This window comes from Pseudophryne corroboree, chromosome 9, assembly GCF_028390025.1.
Source record: "Pseudophryne corroboree isolate aPseCor3 chromosome 9, aPseCor3.hap2, whole genome shotgun sequence".
Classification (NCBI taxonomy): Eukaryota; Metazoa; Chordata; class Amphibia; order Anura; family Myobatrachidae; genus Pseudophryne; species Pseudophryne corroboree.
Genome location: NC_086452.1, coordinates 317,071,086 through 317,089,294, shown reverse-complemented (window position 1 = coordinate 317,089,294; position 18,209 = coordinate 317,071,086). Strand labels below are relative to the sequence as shown.

Below are 18,209 nucleotides of genomic sequence, written 5' to 3'. Positions count from 1 at the left end.
GGATGCTGGGCGCCCATCCCAAGTGCGGATTATCTGCAATAATTGTACATAGTTATTGTTAACTAATTCGGGTTATTGTTGAAGGAAGCCATCTTTCAGAGGCTCCGCTGTTATCATACTGTTAACTGGGTTTAGATCACAAGTTGTACGGTGTGATTGGTGTGGCTGGTATGAGTCTTACCCGGGATTCAAAATCCTCCCTTATTGTGTACGCTCGTCCGGGCACAGTACCTAACTGGAGTCTGGAGGAGGGTCATAGGGGGAGGAGCCAGTGCACACCACCTGATCTGGAAAAGCTTTACTTTTTGTGCCCTGTCTCCTGCGGAGCCGCTATTCCCCATGGTCCTTTCAGGAACCCCAGCATCCACTACGGACTCCGAGAAATAGATTTATCGGTAAGTAAAATCTTATTTTTTCTTATGCCTGCTGAGGAAGTCTGCTTCCCAGTTGTCCACTCCCGGAATGAACACTGCTGACAGTGCTTGCACGTGATTCTCCGCCCAACGAAGAATCCTGGTGGCTTCCGCCATCGCCACCCTGCTCCTTGTGCCGCCTTGGTGGCTTACATGAGCCACTGCGGTGATGTTGTCTGACTGAATCAGCACCGGTTGGTTGCGAAGCAGAGGCTCCGCTTGACTCAGGGCGTTGTATATAGCCCTTAATTCCAGGACATCGATGTGCAGACAAGCCTCCTGACTTGACCACAGCCCCTGGAAGTTTCTTCCCTGAGTGACTGCCCCCCACCCTCGGAGGCTTGCATCCGTGGTCACCAGGACCCAGTCCTGAATGCCGAATCTGCGGCCCTCGAGAAGGTGAGCAATCTGCAGCCACCACAGAAGAGACACCCTGGCCCTGGGGGATAGGGTGATCAGCCGATGCTTCTGAAGATGCGATCCGGACCACTTGTCCAACAGATCCCACTGAAAGGTCCTCGCATGGAGCCTGCCGAAGAGAATAGCTTCGTATGACGCCACCATCTTTCCCAGGACTCGCGTGCAGTGATGCACCGACACCTGTTTTGGTTTTAAGAGGTCTCTGACCAGAGTCACAAGCTCCTGAGCCTTCTCCGCCGGGAGAAACACCTTCTTCTGGTCCGTGTCCAGAATCATGCCCAGGAAGGGCAGACGAGTCGTAGGGATCAGCTGCGACTTTGGAATATTCAAAATCCAGCCGTGCTGTTGCAACACTTCCTGAGAGTGTGCTACGCTGATCAGCAACTGCTCTCTGGACCTCGCCTTTATGAGGAGATCGTCCAAGTATGGGATAACTGTGACCCCTTGCTTTCGAAGGAGCACCATTATTTCCGCCATTACCTTGGTAAATATTCTCGGTACCGTGGAGAGACCAAACGGCAACGTCTGGAATTGGTAATGACAGTCCTGTACCACAAATCTGAGGTACTCCTGATTAGGTGGATAAATGGGGACATGCAGGTAAGCATCCTTTATGTCCAGAGACACCATAAAATCCCCCTCTTCCAGGCTTGCAATGACCGCTCTGAGCGATTCCATCTTGAACTTGAACCTTTTCAGGTACATGTTCAGGGATTTTAAATTCAATATTGGTCTGACCGAACCGTCCGGTTTCGGAACCACAAACATTGTGGAATAGTAACCCATTCCCTGTTGAGGGAGGGGAACCTGTACCACCACCTGCTGGAGATATAACTTGTGAATTGCCGCTAACACTACTTCCCTTTCTATGGGAGAAGCAGGCAGGGCTGATTTTAGGTAACGGTGAGGGGGCATCACTTCGAATTCCAGCTTGTATCCCTGAGACACAATCTGTATAGCCCAGGGATCCACCTGTGAACGAACCCACTAGTAGCTGAATTTTCGGAGACGCGCCCCCACTGCTCTCAGCTCCACCTGTGGAGCCCCAGCGTCATGCAGTGGATTTAGTGGAAGCTGGGGAGGACTTCTGTTCCTGGGAACTAGCTGTATTGTGCAGCTTCTTTCCTCTACCCCTGCCTCTGGCAAGAAAAGATGCACCTCTGACTTTCTTGCCTTTTTGTGATCGAAAGGACTGCATTTGGTAATACGGTGCTTTCTTAGGCTGTGAGGGAATATATGGCAAAAAATTTGACTTCCCAGCTGTAGCTGTGGAAACTAGGTCCGAGAGACGGTCCCCAAACAATTCCTCACCCTTATAGGGTAAAACCTCCATGTGCTTTTTAGAGTCGGCATCACCCGTCCATTGCCGAGTCCACAGGACCCTTCTGGCCGAAATAGACATAGCATTTATTCTAGAGCCCAGTAGGCAAATGTCCCTCTGGGCATCCCTCATATATAGGACAGCGTCTTTTATATGCCCCAGGGTCAGTAAAATAATATCCTTGTCCAAGGTATCCAGTTCCTCAGACAGAGTATCTGTCCATGCTGCTACAGCACTACACATCCAGGCCGACGCAATTGCCGGCCGCAGTATGGTACCTGAATGTGTATAAACAGACTTCAGGATACCTTCCTGCTACCTATCCGCAGGATCCTTTAGGGAGGCCGTATCCTGTGACGGCAGGGCCACCTTATTAGATAAGCGTGTCAGAGCTTTGTCTACCCTAGGGGAGGATTCCCAGCGCATCCTGTCCGTTGGCGGGAAGGGGTACGCCATAAGTAACCTTTTGGAAATCAGCACTTTCCTATCAGGAGAATCCCAAGCTTTTTCACATAACTCATTTAACTCATGTGAAGGGGGAAAGGTCACCTCTTGCTTTTTCTCCCCAAACATATAAACCCTCTTGTCAGGGACTGGGTTTACCTCTGATATGTGCAATACATCCTTCATTGCTATAATCATGTAGCGGATGGCTTTAGCCATTTTAGGCTGCAATTTTGCATCATCGCCATCGACACTGGAGTCAGAATCCGTGTCGATATCTGTGTCAACAATATGGGATAGTGGGCGCTTCTGAGACCCTGACGGCCTCTGCGCTGTAGGATCAGGCATGGGTTGGGACCCTGACTATCCCAAGGCTTCAGCTTTATCCAACCTTTTATGCAAGGAGTTTACATTATCATTTAACACCTTCCACCTATCGATCCAATCAGGTGTCGGCGCCGTCGGCGGGGACACCTCATTCATCTGCACCTGCTCTGCCTCCACATAGCCCTCCTCCTCAAACATGTCGACGCAAGCGTACCGACACACCACACACACAGGGGATGCTCTATATGAGGACAGGACCCCCACAAGGCCTTTTGGAGAGACAGAGAGAGAGTATGCCAGCACACACCCCAGCGCTATATGACCCAGGAACCACACAGTAACTTAGTGTTTACCCAGTAGCTGCTGTATATATGATTATTGCGCTAAATTTATGTGCCCCCCCTCTCTTTTTACCCTCTTTCTACCGTGGTCTGCAGGGGAGAGCCTGGGGAGCTTCCTCTCAGCGGAGCTGTGGAGAGAAAATGGCGCTGGTGAGTGCTGAGGAAGAAGCCCCGCCCCCTCAGCGGCGGGCTTCTGTCCCGCGATTTGGTGTAAAAAATGTCGGGGGCTCATGCATATATACAGTGCCCAGCTGTATATATGCTGCTTTTGCCAGGAGGTACTCAATTGCTACCCTGGACGCCCCCCCCCTGCGCCCTGCACCCTACAGTGACCGGAGTGTGTGGGTTAGTGTGGGCGCAATGGCGCACAGCTGCAGTGCTGTACGCTACCTCATGTGAAGACAGGAGTCTTCTGCCGCCGATTTTGACGCCTTCTTGCTTCATCCGCCGGCTTCTGTCTTCTGGCTCTGCGAGGGGGACGGCGGCGCGGCTCCGGACGACCACGGTTAAGTTCCTGTGTTCGAACCCTCTGGAGCTAATGGTGTCCAGTAGCCTAAGAAGCACAACCTAGCCGCAGTTAGTAGGTTTGCTTCTCTCCCCTCAGTCCCACGTAGCAGAGTCTGTTGCCAGCAGAAGCTCTCTGAAAATAAAAAAACCTAACTAAAATACTTTCTTAATAGCAAGCACAGGAGAGCTCACTAAAATGCACCCAGCTCCTTCCGGGCACAGATTCTAACTGAGGTCTGGAGGAGGGGCATAGAGGGAGGAGCCAGTGCACACCAGTAGTACTAATTCTTTCTTAGAGTGCCCAGTCTCCTGCGGAGCCCGTTTATTCCCCATAGTCCTTACGGAGTCCCCAGCATCCACTAGGACGTTAGAGAAAGATAGATAGATAGATAGATAGATAGATAGATAGATAGATAGATAGGTATATATGATATAGATATTAGATAGATAGATAGATAGATAGATATGATATAGATATTAGATAGATCGATAGATAGATAGATAGATATATGTTATAGACAGACAGACAGACAGACAGATAGACAATGATGCAGATAAGTATATATGTTATAGATAGATAGATAGATAGATAGATAGAGATAGATACTGTAGATAGATATGATGCAGATAGGTATATATGATATGGATAGATAGATAGATAGATAGATAGATAGATAGATAGATAGATAGATAGATAGATAGATAGGATATGATATAGATTTTAGATAGATAGATAGATATGATGCAGATAGGTATATATGAGATAGATAGATAGATAGATAGATAGATAGATAGATAGATAGGATATGATATAGATTTTAGATAGACAGATAGATAGATATGATGCAGATAGGTATATATGATATAGATAGATAGATAGATAGATAGATAGATAGATAGATAGGATGCAGATAGGTATATATGATATAGATAGATAGATAGATAGATAGATAGATAGATATGATGCAGATAGGTATATATGATATAGATAGATAGATAGATAGATAGATAGATAGATATGATGCAGATAGGTATATATGATATAGATAGATAGATAGATAGATAGATATGATGCAGATAGGTATATATGATATAGATAGATAGATAGATAGGATATGATATAGATTTTAGATAGATAGATAGACAGATAGATAGATATGATGCAGATAGGTATATACTGTATGATATAGATATGAGATAAGTTAGGCGCTGATTCTAAGCATATTTCCACCAAATGTCCAATACTAAGCCAGAACAGCCTCCGCTTCTGTTACATTATTAATGTAACACCGGCTGACACAGCCAGGGGCGTGGGGACGGTGGCTCAGGAGGAGCTCAAGCTCCAGGCGCACCAGCCGCCGGGCCACCCTCAGCTCACAGCTGTTAACAGCCGCCTGAGCTGCTTCCTCCCTCCGCGCTCCCGAGTTGTGCCTATCCCTATTGTGTGTTTTGTTTCAATGTAATTCATTTCTTACCTTCACTTTTCACTACTTTACCTCTCACTACTTTATCTCTCCCTTCATTACCTCTCACTAGAGAGATACCTAGTATCGGCTGCTAAAGTGATTGCGATTGCTGTCACTGTTAAAGATATTATTACTCTTAGAACAAGGAGTCCGTGGGACGGTTGAAATATAAATATAAATGTGTTTGTTTAATGTGATATGCATAATATGTATTCATTTAACAGAATATATATAGGTGTTGAATATCAAACCGAGCGATTTCGCTCGTCGATGTCGATGTTGTTTTGTTGTTTTTTTGTATAATTGAATTTAATTGGTTCCATGTATTCCATTGTTACTTATTTATATATATTTTGATGCCTGGATGAATTTCTCTGTTATAATTTTCATGTGGATATATAATATTCATTGTTCTTAATTATCTGTGCACTAGAGAGATTTGACTATTGTATTCTATGTTATGTCTAAACCCATTTGAATGTAAGTTGTATGGGTTAAATTGAACAGTGATATGTATATTTAAAACAATGTTTTTGTGACTTCAGACCAAGCCTACTGACGAAGTCGAATGACGAAACGCGTATGGGCGTGGTCTGACGTTGTGGATTTGAAACTGAGAATACTTCTTTGCACAGCGGGGTAAAATTCTTATGCTGGTTATACAAGCGGTGGTTTGACCGCCTTTTATGGTATGGGTTTTTTACTTGTGACCGATCTGGATTTTTTAAAATAAAAATCATTGTACTCTTTTAATGCACTATTGGCGCTCCCTGCTTCTTTAATCTTTTGGCAGGACTACCACCCGTTCGGGATCGGGTAACATTGGGGAAGCGACAGCTGGAAATTCCAGAAGTGCACACTGACAAAACTTCTTTTCCAAACGATATTGGCTGTCAGCGAGTTTGAGGAACACTGCTTCTTTTAGTTCTACGGGACTTTATATATATATATATATACATACACACACACACACACACACACACACACTTAAATATGTACACATATATAGTATGTTACTTTACTACACATATATACACAGTATATATATATATATATATATATATATATATATATTTAGATACACATATATAATGCAAGTGGTACTTTTGTCAGGTGACAAAAGTGGCACACATTAAAGGGCACTGAAACGTTGCCGCACCCGCCAGGAGTGCGGCACACTTGCATTATATATTGATTGTTTTACGCGGACATGCAGCGCCATTTGACATTATACTGGGAGAGCAGGAGCATGATGTTGGACACCAATTTAGGATTTTTGTCTTTTGTTTTCTTTTCAAGTGTAACATGCCCCCACATGTTGGCCATGCCTCCAATTAAGTACAGGGGTGGGGGGCACCGAAACATATCCATGCTCCGGGCACCATGGCACCTAGCTACATCTCTGGACACAGCCAGTGACCCGCTATTGTCGCAGCGTTCCGTCCGCAGACCGGAACGCATCTGCCGTTATATTATTTTATAAACAAATCATTTTTCTTGACACAAAGGAAGAGTAGGAGGAGCTGAATGGAGCCGTTGCTGAAGGAAACATTGTTTATGCATTTGTTTATTTTCAACCAATTAGCGTTCAGATTATTCCAATATCCTATCTACTTCTCTATAGTTTATTTTACACATACTCCTTTCCTTACAGGGCTGTAATAAGGTGATAACACTTTCTATATGTCACCAGTTTTCAACACTTGTTGAATTGCCTCCATGTGACCAGCAGCTCATTTGCATAACGCATCACAACAGCCACGCGTGTCACAAACGTGTCACAATGCCACTGTAAGCAGGGAAGCCTATAAATACAACCTGCTGGCCCAGCTGCTGCTCAACCCTTAATGGGACAGTGAAGGAGACAGACCGTATCTATCTGATTGCTTTCCGCAGTCAGAGCCACCGCAGTCTGAATCCAAAACTTGATTCTTGCAGATATTTTGTTTGCAGGTTTCGCAGATAGAGAAGAAGATCTTGAATAAGAATGTGGAACGGTTTCCCATTCTCGTGCTGCCGCAAGGCAAGCCTACCGGATGAAGAGTCATCAACTGGGGCCCATCGCCCTGCTGTCCTGGACAGCGTGACCGGAAGATCTGGTGAGAGACGATCGCTCCTCTGGTGCTTTAGACGCCTTATGACCAAACGGAGACAACCCAAAGCTGGCCAAACCGATGTCACCCACCTCGTCAGTGACAGCCTAAAGAGTTCCCTGTCGTGCGTTGACTTAACAAACTTCACCCAGGCCACAGATAATACTTTTGGGAAGAGATCTGCGTCTCCAAAATGCCAGATGGTGCGGGCAACCACCAGCGAGCTCCTGAGCAATCTTGGGGAGTTCATATGCCGGAGATGTGACAAGATGAAGAATCTGTCACCAACAAACATAATTTCATGGATGACATATATAGACAAGCTTCTCACTGGATGGGAACAGCCAGTAGGCTTTCTTACCCCAGGCAATGTCGTCTTTCTATACATGCTCTGCCGAGAAGTCATTTCATCAGAGCTGGACAACGAGCAAGAACTACAGGCACATATGTCAACATGCCTGTACCTGGCTTTCACATACATGGGCAGTGAGACCACCTACCCACTGAGGCCTTTCCTGGTCGAAAGCTCAAAGGAGGCCTTCTGGAGCCGTTGCCTCTCTGTGATTAACCAGATGAGCTCAAAGATGCTGCGCATCAATGCCGACCTTGAATATTTCACCGAGGTCTTTAATGATCTCAGAGCTGAGGGTGGACAGGAGAACACAAATATGGCTTAAACATCATGTCCATCCAAGCTGTCAGAATATGGATGACGTCACCTTGGCCTATATCACCTGACTTTAAACCAGCTATGGAAGAGAAGTCATTGCCAGAACAACGTCTCCTGCTATCTTGCTATCAGCTCCAGGCTCTGCACCATACACCACAAGCTCCATCATCAGCTCCAGGCTGTGCGCCAGAGACAGCCTGTGCTCCACACAAAGCAAGATCTCCCACCAATCCAGCCTATGTGACCTTCATAGCCTGTCCCAAGCCCAGGTAAATGGGAAGGGGTGGTTTCCGTGGCGAATGAACCATAACACCCAGCTAAAAAGTGTGGAGAAGTGAGCCAGTGGAGAAGTTGTCCATGGCAACCAATTAGCTGCTACGTATGATTTTATAGAATGCACTTTATAAATATTATCACAACACTGACTGGTTACCCCGGGCAACTTCCCCACTGGCTCACTTTTCCACACTTTTCACTGCTTCATGAGTAGACCCCTTAGTTCTTCTTATTTAAAGCTGCACTACCACCTAGGGAACATTTCTCCTATAGCAGTAATGCGCCCTGGTACAGCCCTGCTGCCCCAGCACGTGACACCAAGACGTCACAGAAGAGGTAGGTAGGACCACGAGCACTGGCCATGCCCTAAGGATGCACTGGTAGGCTCTCCAGCCTGCAAGGAGTGTTCCAGGTACCCTGCAAGCCAAATACAGGTGCCTCCTCTGCCTTGTATCCTGGCAGAATTGGTCGCTCACCCCTAGTTATGGCACTGCCTGGCCCTCCCCCTAGCTGTAGCACTGAGGCTTGCTCAAAACAGCTATCTTCCTGTGGCCCTGACGCTTCTCTAATTCATGTCAGCTAAGCTTAGGTGTCTGCGGAGGGGGTGTGACGTGAGTGAGAAGACCAATAATCATAAACCATAATTCCACCCACAAAACCCAGTTGTCACCCCAGGGAGGAACCCCGGGAATAACAGCTGCACGTACCAGCCCCATGGGCTCCAGCTGGGGTTACACTATCTTAGGAGAAATAGTTTCCTAAGTGGTATTAGATGGATTCCAGAGAATAATAGTATCAAGGGGGTAAATTTACTAAGATGGGAGTTCTATTTAAGATGGGATGTTGCCCATAGCAACCAATCAGATTCTACTTCTCATTTATCTAGCACCTTCTAGAAGATAATACCTGTAATCTGATTGGTTGCTATGGGTAATATCCCATCTTAAATAGAACTCCCATCTTAGTAAATTTGCCCCAATGTCTATAAGACTAACCAGAGGTATCCAGTAAATGTAAATAGGAACGCAGACGTGAGTCAGAGAAATAGGCTACTCTCCTTTTGGGGGAGATTTATCAAAGTTTGGAGAGGGATAAAGTACCAGCTAACCAGCTCCTAACCATCATTTTTCCAACACAGCCTGTAACATGGCAGTTAGGTGCTGGTTGTCTGGTACATGGAGGTCTATTTACTAACCCTTGGAGAGAGAAAGTGGACGGAGATAAAGTACTAACCAATCAGCTCCTAACTGCCATGTCACAGGCCGTGTTTGAAAAATGACAGTTAGGAGCTGATTGGCTGAGACTTTATCTCCGTCCAAGGCTTAGTAAATAGACCCCCCTCTCCAAGCTTTGAAAAATCTTCCCTTTTATCGTCACTGTGCAGCAATCAACATAATTAATCAACGTCACTGAAATTCCCCATCAAACAAAGTGTTGGCCTTTTCTTTTCAGTTATTCAGAGATTGTATATGCTAAAATTCTGCATTTAGTCAAAGTTGTTTACCATGATTACGCCGCACGATTACGATTTGAGCATTTGCTGTACCCGTACCTGCTGTGTCTCATTACTTGACTTGTGCACAGAGTCCAGTGGAGCAGAGTCCTGCAGGGGGCGCTCCTCAGGATCTTGAGAAAGACTTGGCCCAGCGCCAAGCAGCCAGACATCTCCTCTCCTATTGGTCGGTTGAGGTCCGCTCATTGGGATGATCCCGTGATACTACAACAACAATACACAACAGGTTAGACACAATGGGGGATATTTTTTTGCAGAAGCAGACAATATTCTGCGTCATGTCTGAGAATGCATCCTTAGATATATCGGTTCATGGGCTGACTCTACTGTGTCAGCAACAGGGGCTGTATAATTAACATACTGCATTTCAGTGCATTTACAGTGGGAACATTTTATGGGGCTCTCTGAATGATTTCTAAAGCTGCAAACACATTTATTTTCTGCAAATATGTCAGATGTGGGCACCAAAACTGTTGGATTTTACTTTTCCGTGTCACTTCTAATATACTAACCTATTGATTCTTATATACAATATAATCATAATAGTGCAGGGATATGGAGATTTCCATGCGGATCTTTATAGCCTGCCACATACCTGTATAGGGGGCTATGTAATAGGGTATGAATTTACAGAAGCGGTGCGATTCCAGCGATCTGGGCTGACGATTTAAAGCGCCAATAATTTAAATGGCAAGATCCAACTTTCTCTTTTTCGTTAAATCTGCAGCAATCGCACTGCTTCTGACGTCTCGGACTCTATTAAATGACTCCCATGCACACACATACTGTTGTTTTTTTTTTATACAGTATCGTGATTTTTAAATAAACGATCGGTAGCTGATTTAGAGATATACATAAATGCATTTGCATGACGTAGCCTGTTGGTGACCGCACTATTGCACCTTGGCCCCACTTGCATCCATATTTACAGTTGCACATATCTTGCACCTTTAGAGGCTGATAAGAGGTGACAACGTGGATATTAGGGGGGTCATTCCGAGTTGATCGCTCGCTAGCTAGTTTTAGCAGCCGTGCAAACGCTATGCCGCCGCCCACTGGGGAGGGTATTTTAGCTTAGCAGAAGTGCGAACGCATGTGCAGCCGAGCTCTGCAAAAACAGTTTGTGCGGTTTCAGAGTAGCTCTGAACCTACTCAGCGTTTGCGATCACTTCAGCCTATTTGTGTCCGGATTTGACGTCACACACCCGCCCAGCGAACGCCCTGCCACGCCTGCGTTTTTGCAGACACGTCTGTGTTTTTGCAAACACTCCCTGAAAACGGTCAGTTGCCACCCAGAAACGCCCCCTTCCTGTCAATCTTTTTGCGGCCGCCAGTGCGCAGAAAAACGTAGCTAGAACCTGAGCACAACCACAAAGAGCTTTGAACCCGTATGTCGCGTGTGCGCATTGCGGGGCATACGCATGCGCATAAATGCCATTTTTTCACCTGATCGCTGTGCTGCGAAAATCGTCAGCGAGCGATCAACTCGGAATGACCCCCTAGGTGATAATGCAGCTCTACGATGTGTGCAAATCCAAACGCAGAGGTAGAAACGCAAGTGTGCGGTGGCATCTTTGCATTATAGAGCTGCTGTAGAGGAATATACAATGTAACATGCACACATGGGTAAATGCCTCGTACATGGAGTTTGCGAGCTTCTGTTTCAGCCATCGTTTGAGTTGTTGCAAAATATATAGTTGAAAAAAAGAAAGAAAAAACAGACGTTGGCAACTAGCTAAATGCAGAAAGAAATTATCTCTAAGAGCTTCATCATCTTTAATATTGAATTATAGGAGACCTAAATATGCTTTTTACCACTCCCCTCAATAAGGGTCTTAATCTCATCACAGAACTCGTGTCATCTTCATCAGGCTGCTCTAAGTAAATAGCCAACCGAGGCCCAAGCACTCTTAAGACAGAATGTCGACTGCGAGCTCAATTTATTTTAACCACTTACCAAACCTGAAGCAGCGTAATTAGATAATTAGATTTGTGCAATAATCCATATAAGTTTTTCATTTGCTGGGAAGAACACTATCAATTAGGAATGAGTTATACCTTCTCATTTATTCCTAGAGTTATTAATGCTTTTTTTTTTCTTCCTTTTTTTCTTTTAAGAAAGTTAAATGAACGTACGAGAACGCTGCTTCCAGGGAGATGTAGCTGTTGCCCTGGGCGACGTGAGGGTAGCTCGCTGCCGGAGTCCGGGCCGGAATGATAAAGATGGCTTCTGGAATGCTCGGATGCACGCGTGTTGGGCAGGAGGATCTGGGTGATCTTTGGAGATGACATTTTGGCGTCGTAGGAAGATTTCTCCCTGTCATTGCTGAGGTGCTGCCTTGCGGGGCTGCCGACGTGTCCTGCGTGTAAGGACACCTCTCTTGTGTTCACATTTCGGGCTCTGCATTGACCTTGGGAAAAATACAAATGTTATTGTTTCATGCATCAAATTACAGGCTTTGTGTAATTCTGGGGCAACTCGAGCCCAGGCTTCGGCCTACAATTAGTGTTAGTGCATAGGGACCTGACAATTTCTATATTTCCCACAAAATACCCCTTTTTAGCTCTGTGTCCCAGCCTCGAGTGTCAGGTTCCCCCAGAACACACCTATCCAGTTGTCCACAGTGACTGGTGTCTTTCAGCAGTGACCATGATTCATGCTAACATGTCAACCATGGACAATGAATATTAGGGAGACCCTTGCGCGCAAAACAGACAGCAGCAAAATATGAAAATATGGTAATGGTCAGAGAGATCAGAGCGTAATTTATCTAATGTGATATGTAATATATTGAAATTTAATTTTTTAGATAATCAAATATAGTGCAGCCACATCTTATTAGTATTCACTGTCCAGAATATCCTACTGATCCATATACAATATAGGGAGCACTCTAGGGACCTCTGTACTACAATACAGGGAGCACTCTAGGGACCTCTGTACTACATAGAGAGCATCCTACTGACATACTTACTATGTGCTACATAGAGAGCATCCTACTGACATATATACAATGCACGGAGCATTCTATTGGCCTCTACATCAAACTTAGAGCTTCCTACTGATCTATATACAATTTAGGGAGCCCTCTAGTGACCTCAGTATCAAAAAGAATTCCACTGACCTATGTGCAATGCATGGAGCACTCTAGTGACCTCTACATCATACAGAGAGCATCCTACTGACCCTTATACAATACAATGCAGTTGGGAGGCTCCTGGCACTCACTGGATACTCTGTTTGGATGCAGTAGGATTTCCCGACAGTCAGGATCCCGGCTGTCAAAATACTGACGCTGGAATCCAAACAGTCAAAATCCTGACATTGAGCGCGGCGATGCCCACAAAGCCACGCCCCCTTTTTATAGGCCACGCCCCTTGGTGTCCCTTTTTACAAGGTGCCGATGTTGGGAGGTATGTGTACAGAGAGCATTGTAGTGACACTTATACAATACAGAACACATTCTAGTGACTGGTATATGATGCAGAGGGCATTCTAGTGACACTTAGACAATACAGAACACATTCTAGTGACTGGTATACGATGCAGAGGGCATTCTAGTGACACACAATACAGAACACATTCTAGTGACTGGTATACAATACAAGAAGCATTCTAGTGACACATAGAATACAGAACACATTCTTGTGACTGATATACAATACACGGAGCATTCCAGTGGCTGGTATACAATACAAAACACATTCTAGTGACTGGTATACGATACAGAGAGCATTCTAGTGACACTTATACAATACAGAACACATTCTAGTGGCTGATATACGATACAGAAAGTATTCTAGAGATAATGGCACAATAGAGAGAGCATCCTAATAGCACAGTCAAGTATTAGGACACAAGGCATCAGATTGTGGATTAGAGGGCTTGCAAAATCAGATCAAGGGGCCCACTGCAGGATGGCAGTAATTATAGATTAGGAAATCCACACATCATTCTCCAAATAGACAATCATATACAGATTAGACATGTTTCTCCGTGTTTTTTACACAGAGGGCTATAAAGTGAGTTTCTCTACGTAGACCTGGATTACAAGGAAACTATAATGTATACAAAACAGCATAATGATTAACCAGACCCACAAAGTGGATCATATACATATATATTCTTTAGTGGTTGCTGGTTCCATTCCTATTTATCAGTTTGTTACTGCCCTAGATATGGTAAATACTGAGGTTCTGCAGCCAGAATTTTGCTTTCCAGTCTCCTGCGTCTTTCAATTTGGTAAGAAGCTCAGCCTGTATAAAATAGTAAGCGACAGCATGTGCAATACACTGGGGCAAGTGTATTAAACCTGGAGAAGTGATAAAGAAGTGATAAGTGCAAGGTAATAACGCACCAGCCAATCAGCTCCAATATGTAAATCGAAAGTCAGGATCTGATTGGCTGGTACATTATCACCTTCCACTTATTATATAACTTCTCCAGGTTAATACATATGCCCCACTGTGTTCTTATGTACCAGTGAAGGCCACTATATCCTACTGTTTCCTTAAACTTAATGACAAAAGCAATGAGCTTCCTACTAAAATACATATTATTAGATTTATAGTTTCGAACAGGACCAACATAGGACACATAGTTATACTGCATGTCCACCGGGTGTCACTCTTGAACAAGACTATGGCTTATCATTGATTCCGGCACAGGATATCTGTATCTCAGCTCCTTTCCGCAGGGCGCCTCTGTTTATACTTACGCTATGGTTTGAATTATATCGTGTTTAGCATATCAAAAGCAGCAGGTGATTTTAATCCCTTTAAACCCAAACACGTAAAATGTAGACCATTCAGCACGTCACTTACAAAGGAAACAACAGGCCTGGGATGAGTTAGGGTGCGATGTACCCTGAGGAGGCGACAGAACGGCGCAGGAAATAGGACTCACGTCAGGTAAAAAATAAATGTGGGGGCTTTTTCTGCTTTTAATTTTTTTCTCTTTCATTTTTATTACAGACATCAAAGAGTTACAGTAAAATGTACACATTCGAGGCTAAATTAATACATAGACAAATACACCTTATTCTGACATATTGCCTGCGATATTCGTAGGGACAGGAGCAGTGTCGGTCTGGGGCATAAAGGGCCCACCAGGGTAATGTAGTGGTAGGGGCCTGTGTTTAGGGGTGTGGCCAGTCTCCAGAGGGGGTGTGGTCAGCTGCCATAGATGCTAAGCTATCCATTAGAGAGTGCATGGTCTGGACCTCTTGATAAATATATATAGTAAATACGACTAATGCAGGTACATTATGATAATGTACCAGATTAATAACAACAATACACTGTAGAGAATACACCATAGTCCTGTGCAGTATAAGGTAACATATGTATACTTTACCATTCAAATGCACAGTCTGGAACCTGATCCCCATAGGTGGAGGGTGTGGTCCCAGGCAGTGGTGCCCAGCGGGGGTTTCCCCTGAGCCCCCCCAACCCTGGATAGGAGGGCCGTGTCTTAAGGGGTCAGAATAATGGATCCCGTTCTGGTCTCTAACTACAGTATGAGGTGTTCTTGGTCATTAATCTGTAGGACGTTATGTAAATATAAGTAACTGATAATCTCTAAAGACGCTCAGGAAGAGACTTTTTGGGATGAAATACATTTATACAGTAGCTTCGTGTCTCCAGATCTTAAGGTCTATTCATGAAGCAGTGAAAAGAGTGGAGAAGTGAGCCAGTGGAGAAGTTGGCACATGGCAACCAATCAGTGTTGTGGTAACATTTATAAAATGCATTCTATAAAATGATACGTGGCAGCTGATTGGTTGCCAAGGACAACTTCTCCACTCTTTTCACTGCTTCATGGTTAAACCCCTTATACTGTACATCAATTGATTTACTTGTACATTTATGCGGAGAAGGAGAATCGTGGTATAAGGGGCTGATGTTGGTTTAATACTGCGCCAATGTGTATGCTGTGTCTTCAGTGATTTTCCACTGTGCACAACCATATTTGTGTGAGTTTGCGAGTTTTGCCTGCCAGTGCCTGGAAGGCTGGAATGGGGAGGGGCCAACCCAAGTACAGTAAGGTCATGTTTGCGCAATTGCGAACGACGTGGACTGGGAGATAGAATCGTATACATCTTGGTAAGCCGCATTATTTGCTGGTGGACACGGCCGGTGCGAATACCAGGTGATGACTGCGACAGACACCTGCGCTGGTGAGCCACTTATGATTGGCTGTTTGGCAATGCTCAGGGTAGAACAACTTTACTGGTTTTAGGCGGATGACAGGAGGAAAAAGCATTTTCTCCGCGTTATCCTGCAATGTTGTACTTTTGGTAATGACCTGTCTCATATCCAGGTGGAGGAGAGACGTTTCCTGAATACAACCACTACCAGCATTATAAACTATAATAATATTCATAATCATCACTGATCTAATGAGAAAAAAAACAACGTAAAAGCAGGAAATTAATTGTTCCACAGGCCTAACCAAAGATGGAGCCCGGGTTTCTCCAAGCATCAAGCAATGGCAGCTCAGAGTTCTTCTGATTGGCTGATAAGATGGACTAGCGCACATTTATTAAACAACGTTTTCTGTTAATTGATTCAGATCAAAACCTTTTACCTCCCTCCAAATCCATCCTCACCTCCTCTTGGATCCATGATTTCCACCGTGGCCTCGCTGTTCCTTCCCAGTACCGCATTCTTCGGCGTCTTCAGTAATATTTTAAGGAATTCCTTATTTTCTTCCAAACCGTCATTCTTCTAGTAAATATTCCAGAGTTTTGTGGAAACACCTAAAAGTGTTGGGGTAGAATAGAGAATGAAATATGAATATTCTGCCATTAGCTATATTGGGTTTTGGTATGTTATCCTGGTCGTCAGGATGCCGGCAGTCACATGACAGAGGGGGTATCCCGACGTCAGAGGGGGTAAGTATTTTTACTCCCCCCCCCCCCCCCCCCAACTTTCCTACCCTAACCCTCCAGAGGTGGCGCCATCTGACCGCCGGCTTCTCGTCCATCGGGATGGGTGTGGGATGATAGATAGACAGTGTCTAGTAGACAGTACAAAAGGCCGACAGGGTCAAAGGTCGACATGAAAAAAAGGTAGATAGTACAAAAGGTCGATAGGGTCAAAAGGTCGACATGAAAATTGTTGACAAAAAAAGGTAGACACCATGTTTTTTGCATTTTTGTGGTTTGTGTGGATAGTTTTGTCATCTGGGACCCCCAATTGTAGAAAGGCATCCCGTCTCCACAAGGTTTATAACCAACTCTATGCCGACATGGATAGAGAAGGTATAAAATAGTCCAAAAACATGGTGTCTATCTTTTTTATGTAGACCATTTTCATGTCGATCTTTTGACCCTGTCGACCTAATGTCTGTCTAACATATGGTGTCTATCTATTGACTGTCTATCTGTTAACCGGATACCCATCGGGATGCTAAATGCACCCCGCTACAGTGGCAAACGCAGGATTTAGCGAGGGGGGTTTCCGTGGGTGGGTGGGTGTGTATGTATATGCGCAGGTATGTGTAATAAATATATAGATATATACACACACACAAACATAAATATATATGTACGGAGGCAGGACGGCACTCATTGAGACTGGTAAACCATAGAAAATCAGCACAGGACGCTGAAGCTGTTTGTCAACGTTTCACAGTTAGACTCCTTTAAAAGAGTCTAACTCTGAAACGTTGACGTACAGCTACAGCGTTCTGTGCTGATTTTCTATGGTTTACTAGTCTCTATGAGTGCCATCCTGCTTCCGTACATTTTATCTGATTCTGACGTGCCATTCATCATTTGCAGATATATATATATATATATATATATATATATATATATATATTTATTGTGTGGGCGTCTGGCACTCTGGATGATAAAAAGCAAAGATGCCAGGGTGGCCTCCTGAAATTAATATATCTGGTAATCCTCCTTGGGTCCTGTGATAGGACCTCTATTGGAAGAAAAATAGGTGGCACTCCAAGGACTTAAATAAAGTCAAACTGTATTAAGAAAAAATAATTTCATGGATCAAAAAACAACGTTTCAAGGCTCTACAGCAGTGATTTTCAACCTTCTTTTACTCGCGGCACACCGAATAATATTTTAAAATTGTAAAGGCACACCATCAGTTCCCAACAGAAAAAAACAAAACACACACATTGGCCCTCACAGTAAAAATAAAATAAAAAAAATCCACACATGCATTGGCCTACACAGAAAAAACAATCACATTGTTCCCCACATAAATCCTATTGCTCCCCACATGAATTATTCACATTGTTCTTATTCTCCCCACATAAATCCTATTGAAATACAATTGTTCCCCACAGGAGAAATAAAATAACAAATATTATCAGCTGTCCTCCCTGTCCCTCAGTGGCGGGGGTTGTTCATAGTGGAGTTCTGCGAATACAGAGCAGCAGGCGGTCAGGCA

At 44.4% G+C, this 18,209-nt stretch overlaps 2 protein-coding genes across 2 annotated transcripts in view; one reads left to right on the top strand and one right to left on the bottom strand.

The window, feature by feature from the left end:
• Positions 1-16,519, bottom strand: part of LOC134958092 (uncharacterized) — a 78,445-nt gene extending 61,926 nt beyond the window's left edge. The window contains exons 1-3 of the mRNA XM_063940451.1: positions 16,403-16,519; positions 11,928-12,202; positions 9,831-9,995 (exon numbers count right to left, since the gene is read on the bottom strand). Coding sequence (XP_063796521.1) covers positions 9,831-9,995; positions 11,928-12,202; positions 16,403-16,418 — 456 coding nt within the window. The 5' untranslated portion in view covers positions 16,419-16,519. The remainder of the gene's footprint in view (positions 1-9,830; positions 9,996-11,927; positions 12,203-16,402) is intronic.
• LOC134956994 (cyclin-dependent kinase 5 activator 1-like) lies at positions 6,958-8,302 on the top strand. The gene has a single exon (XM_063938792.1). It carries the CDS (start codon positions 7,227-7,229, stop codon positions 8,007-8,009), a length of 783 nt encoding a protein of 260 aa, XP_063794862.1. The 5' UTR covers positions 6,958-7,226; the 3' UTR covers positions 8,010-8,302.
• Positions 16,520-18,209: the final 1,690 nt, after the last annotated feature.

Coding starts and splice junctions, on each gene's coding strand:
- LOC134956994 (XM_063938792.1), top strand. CDS start 7,227: ATGTGGAACGGTTTCCCATTCTCGTGCTGCCGCAAGGCAAGCCTACCG.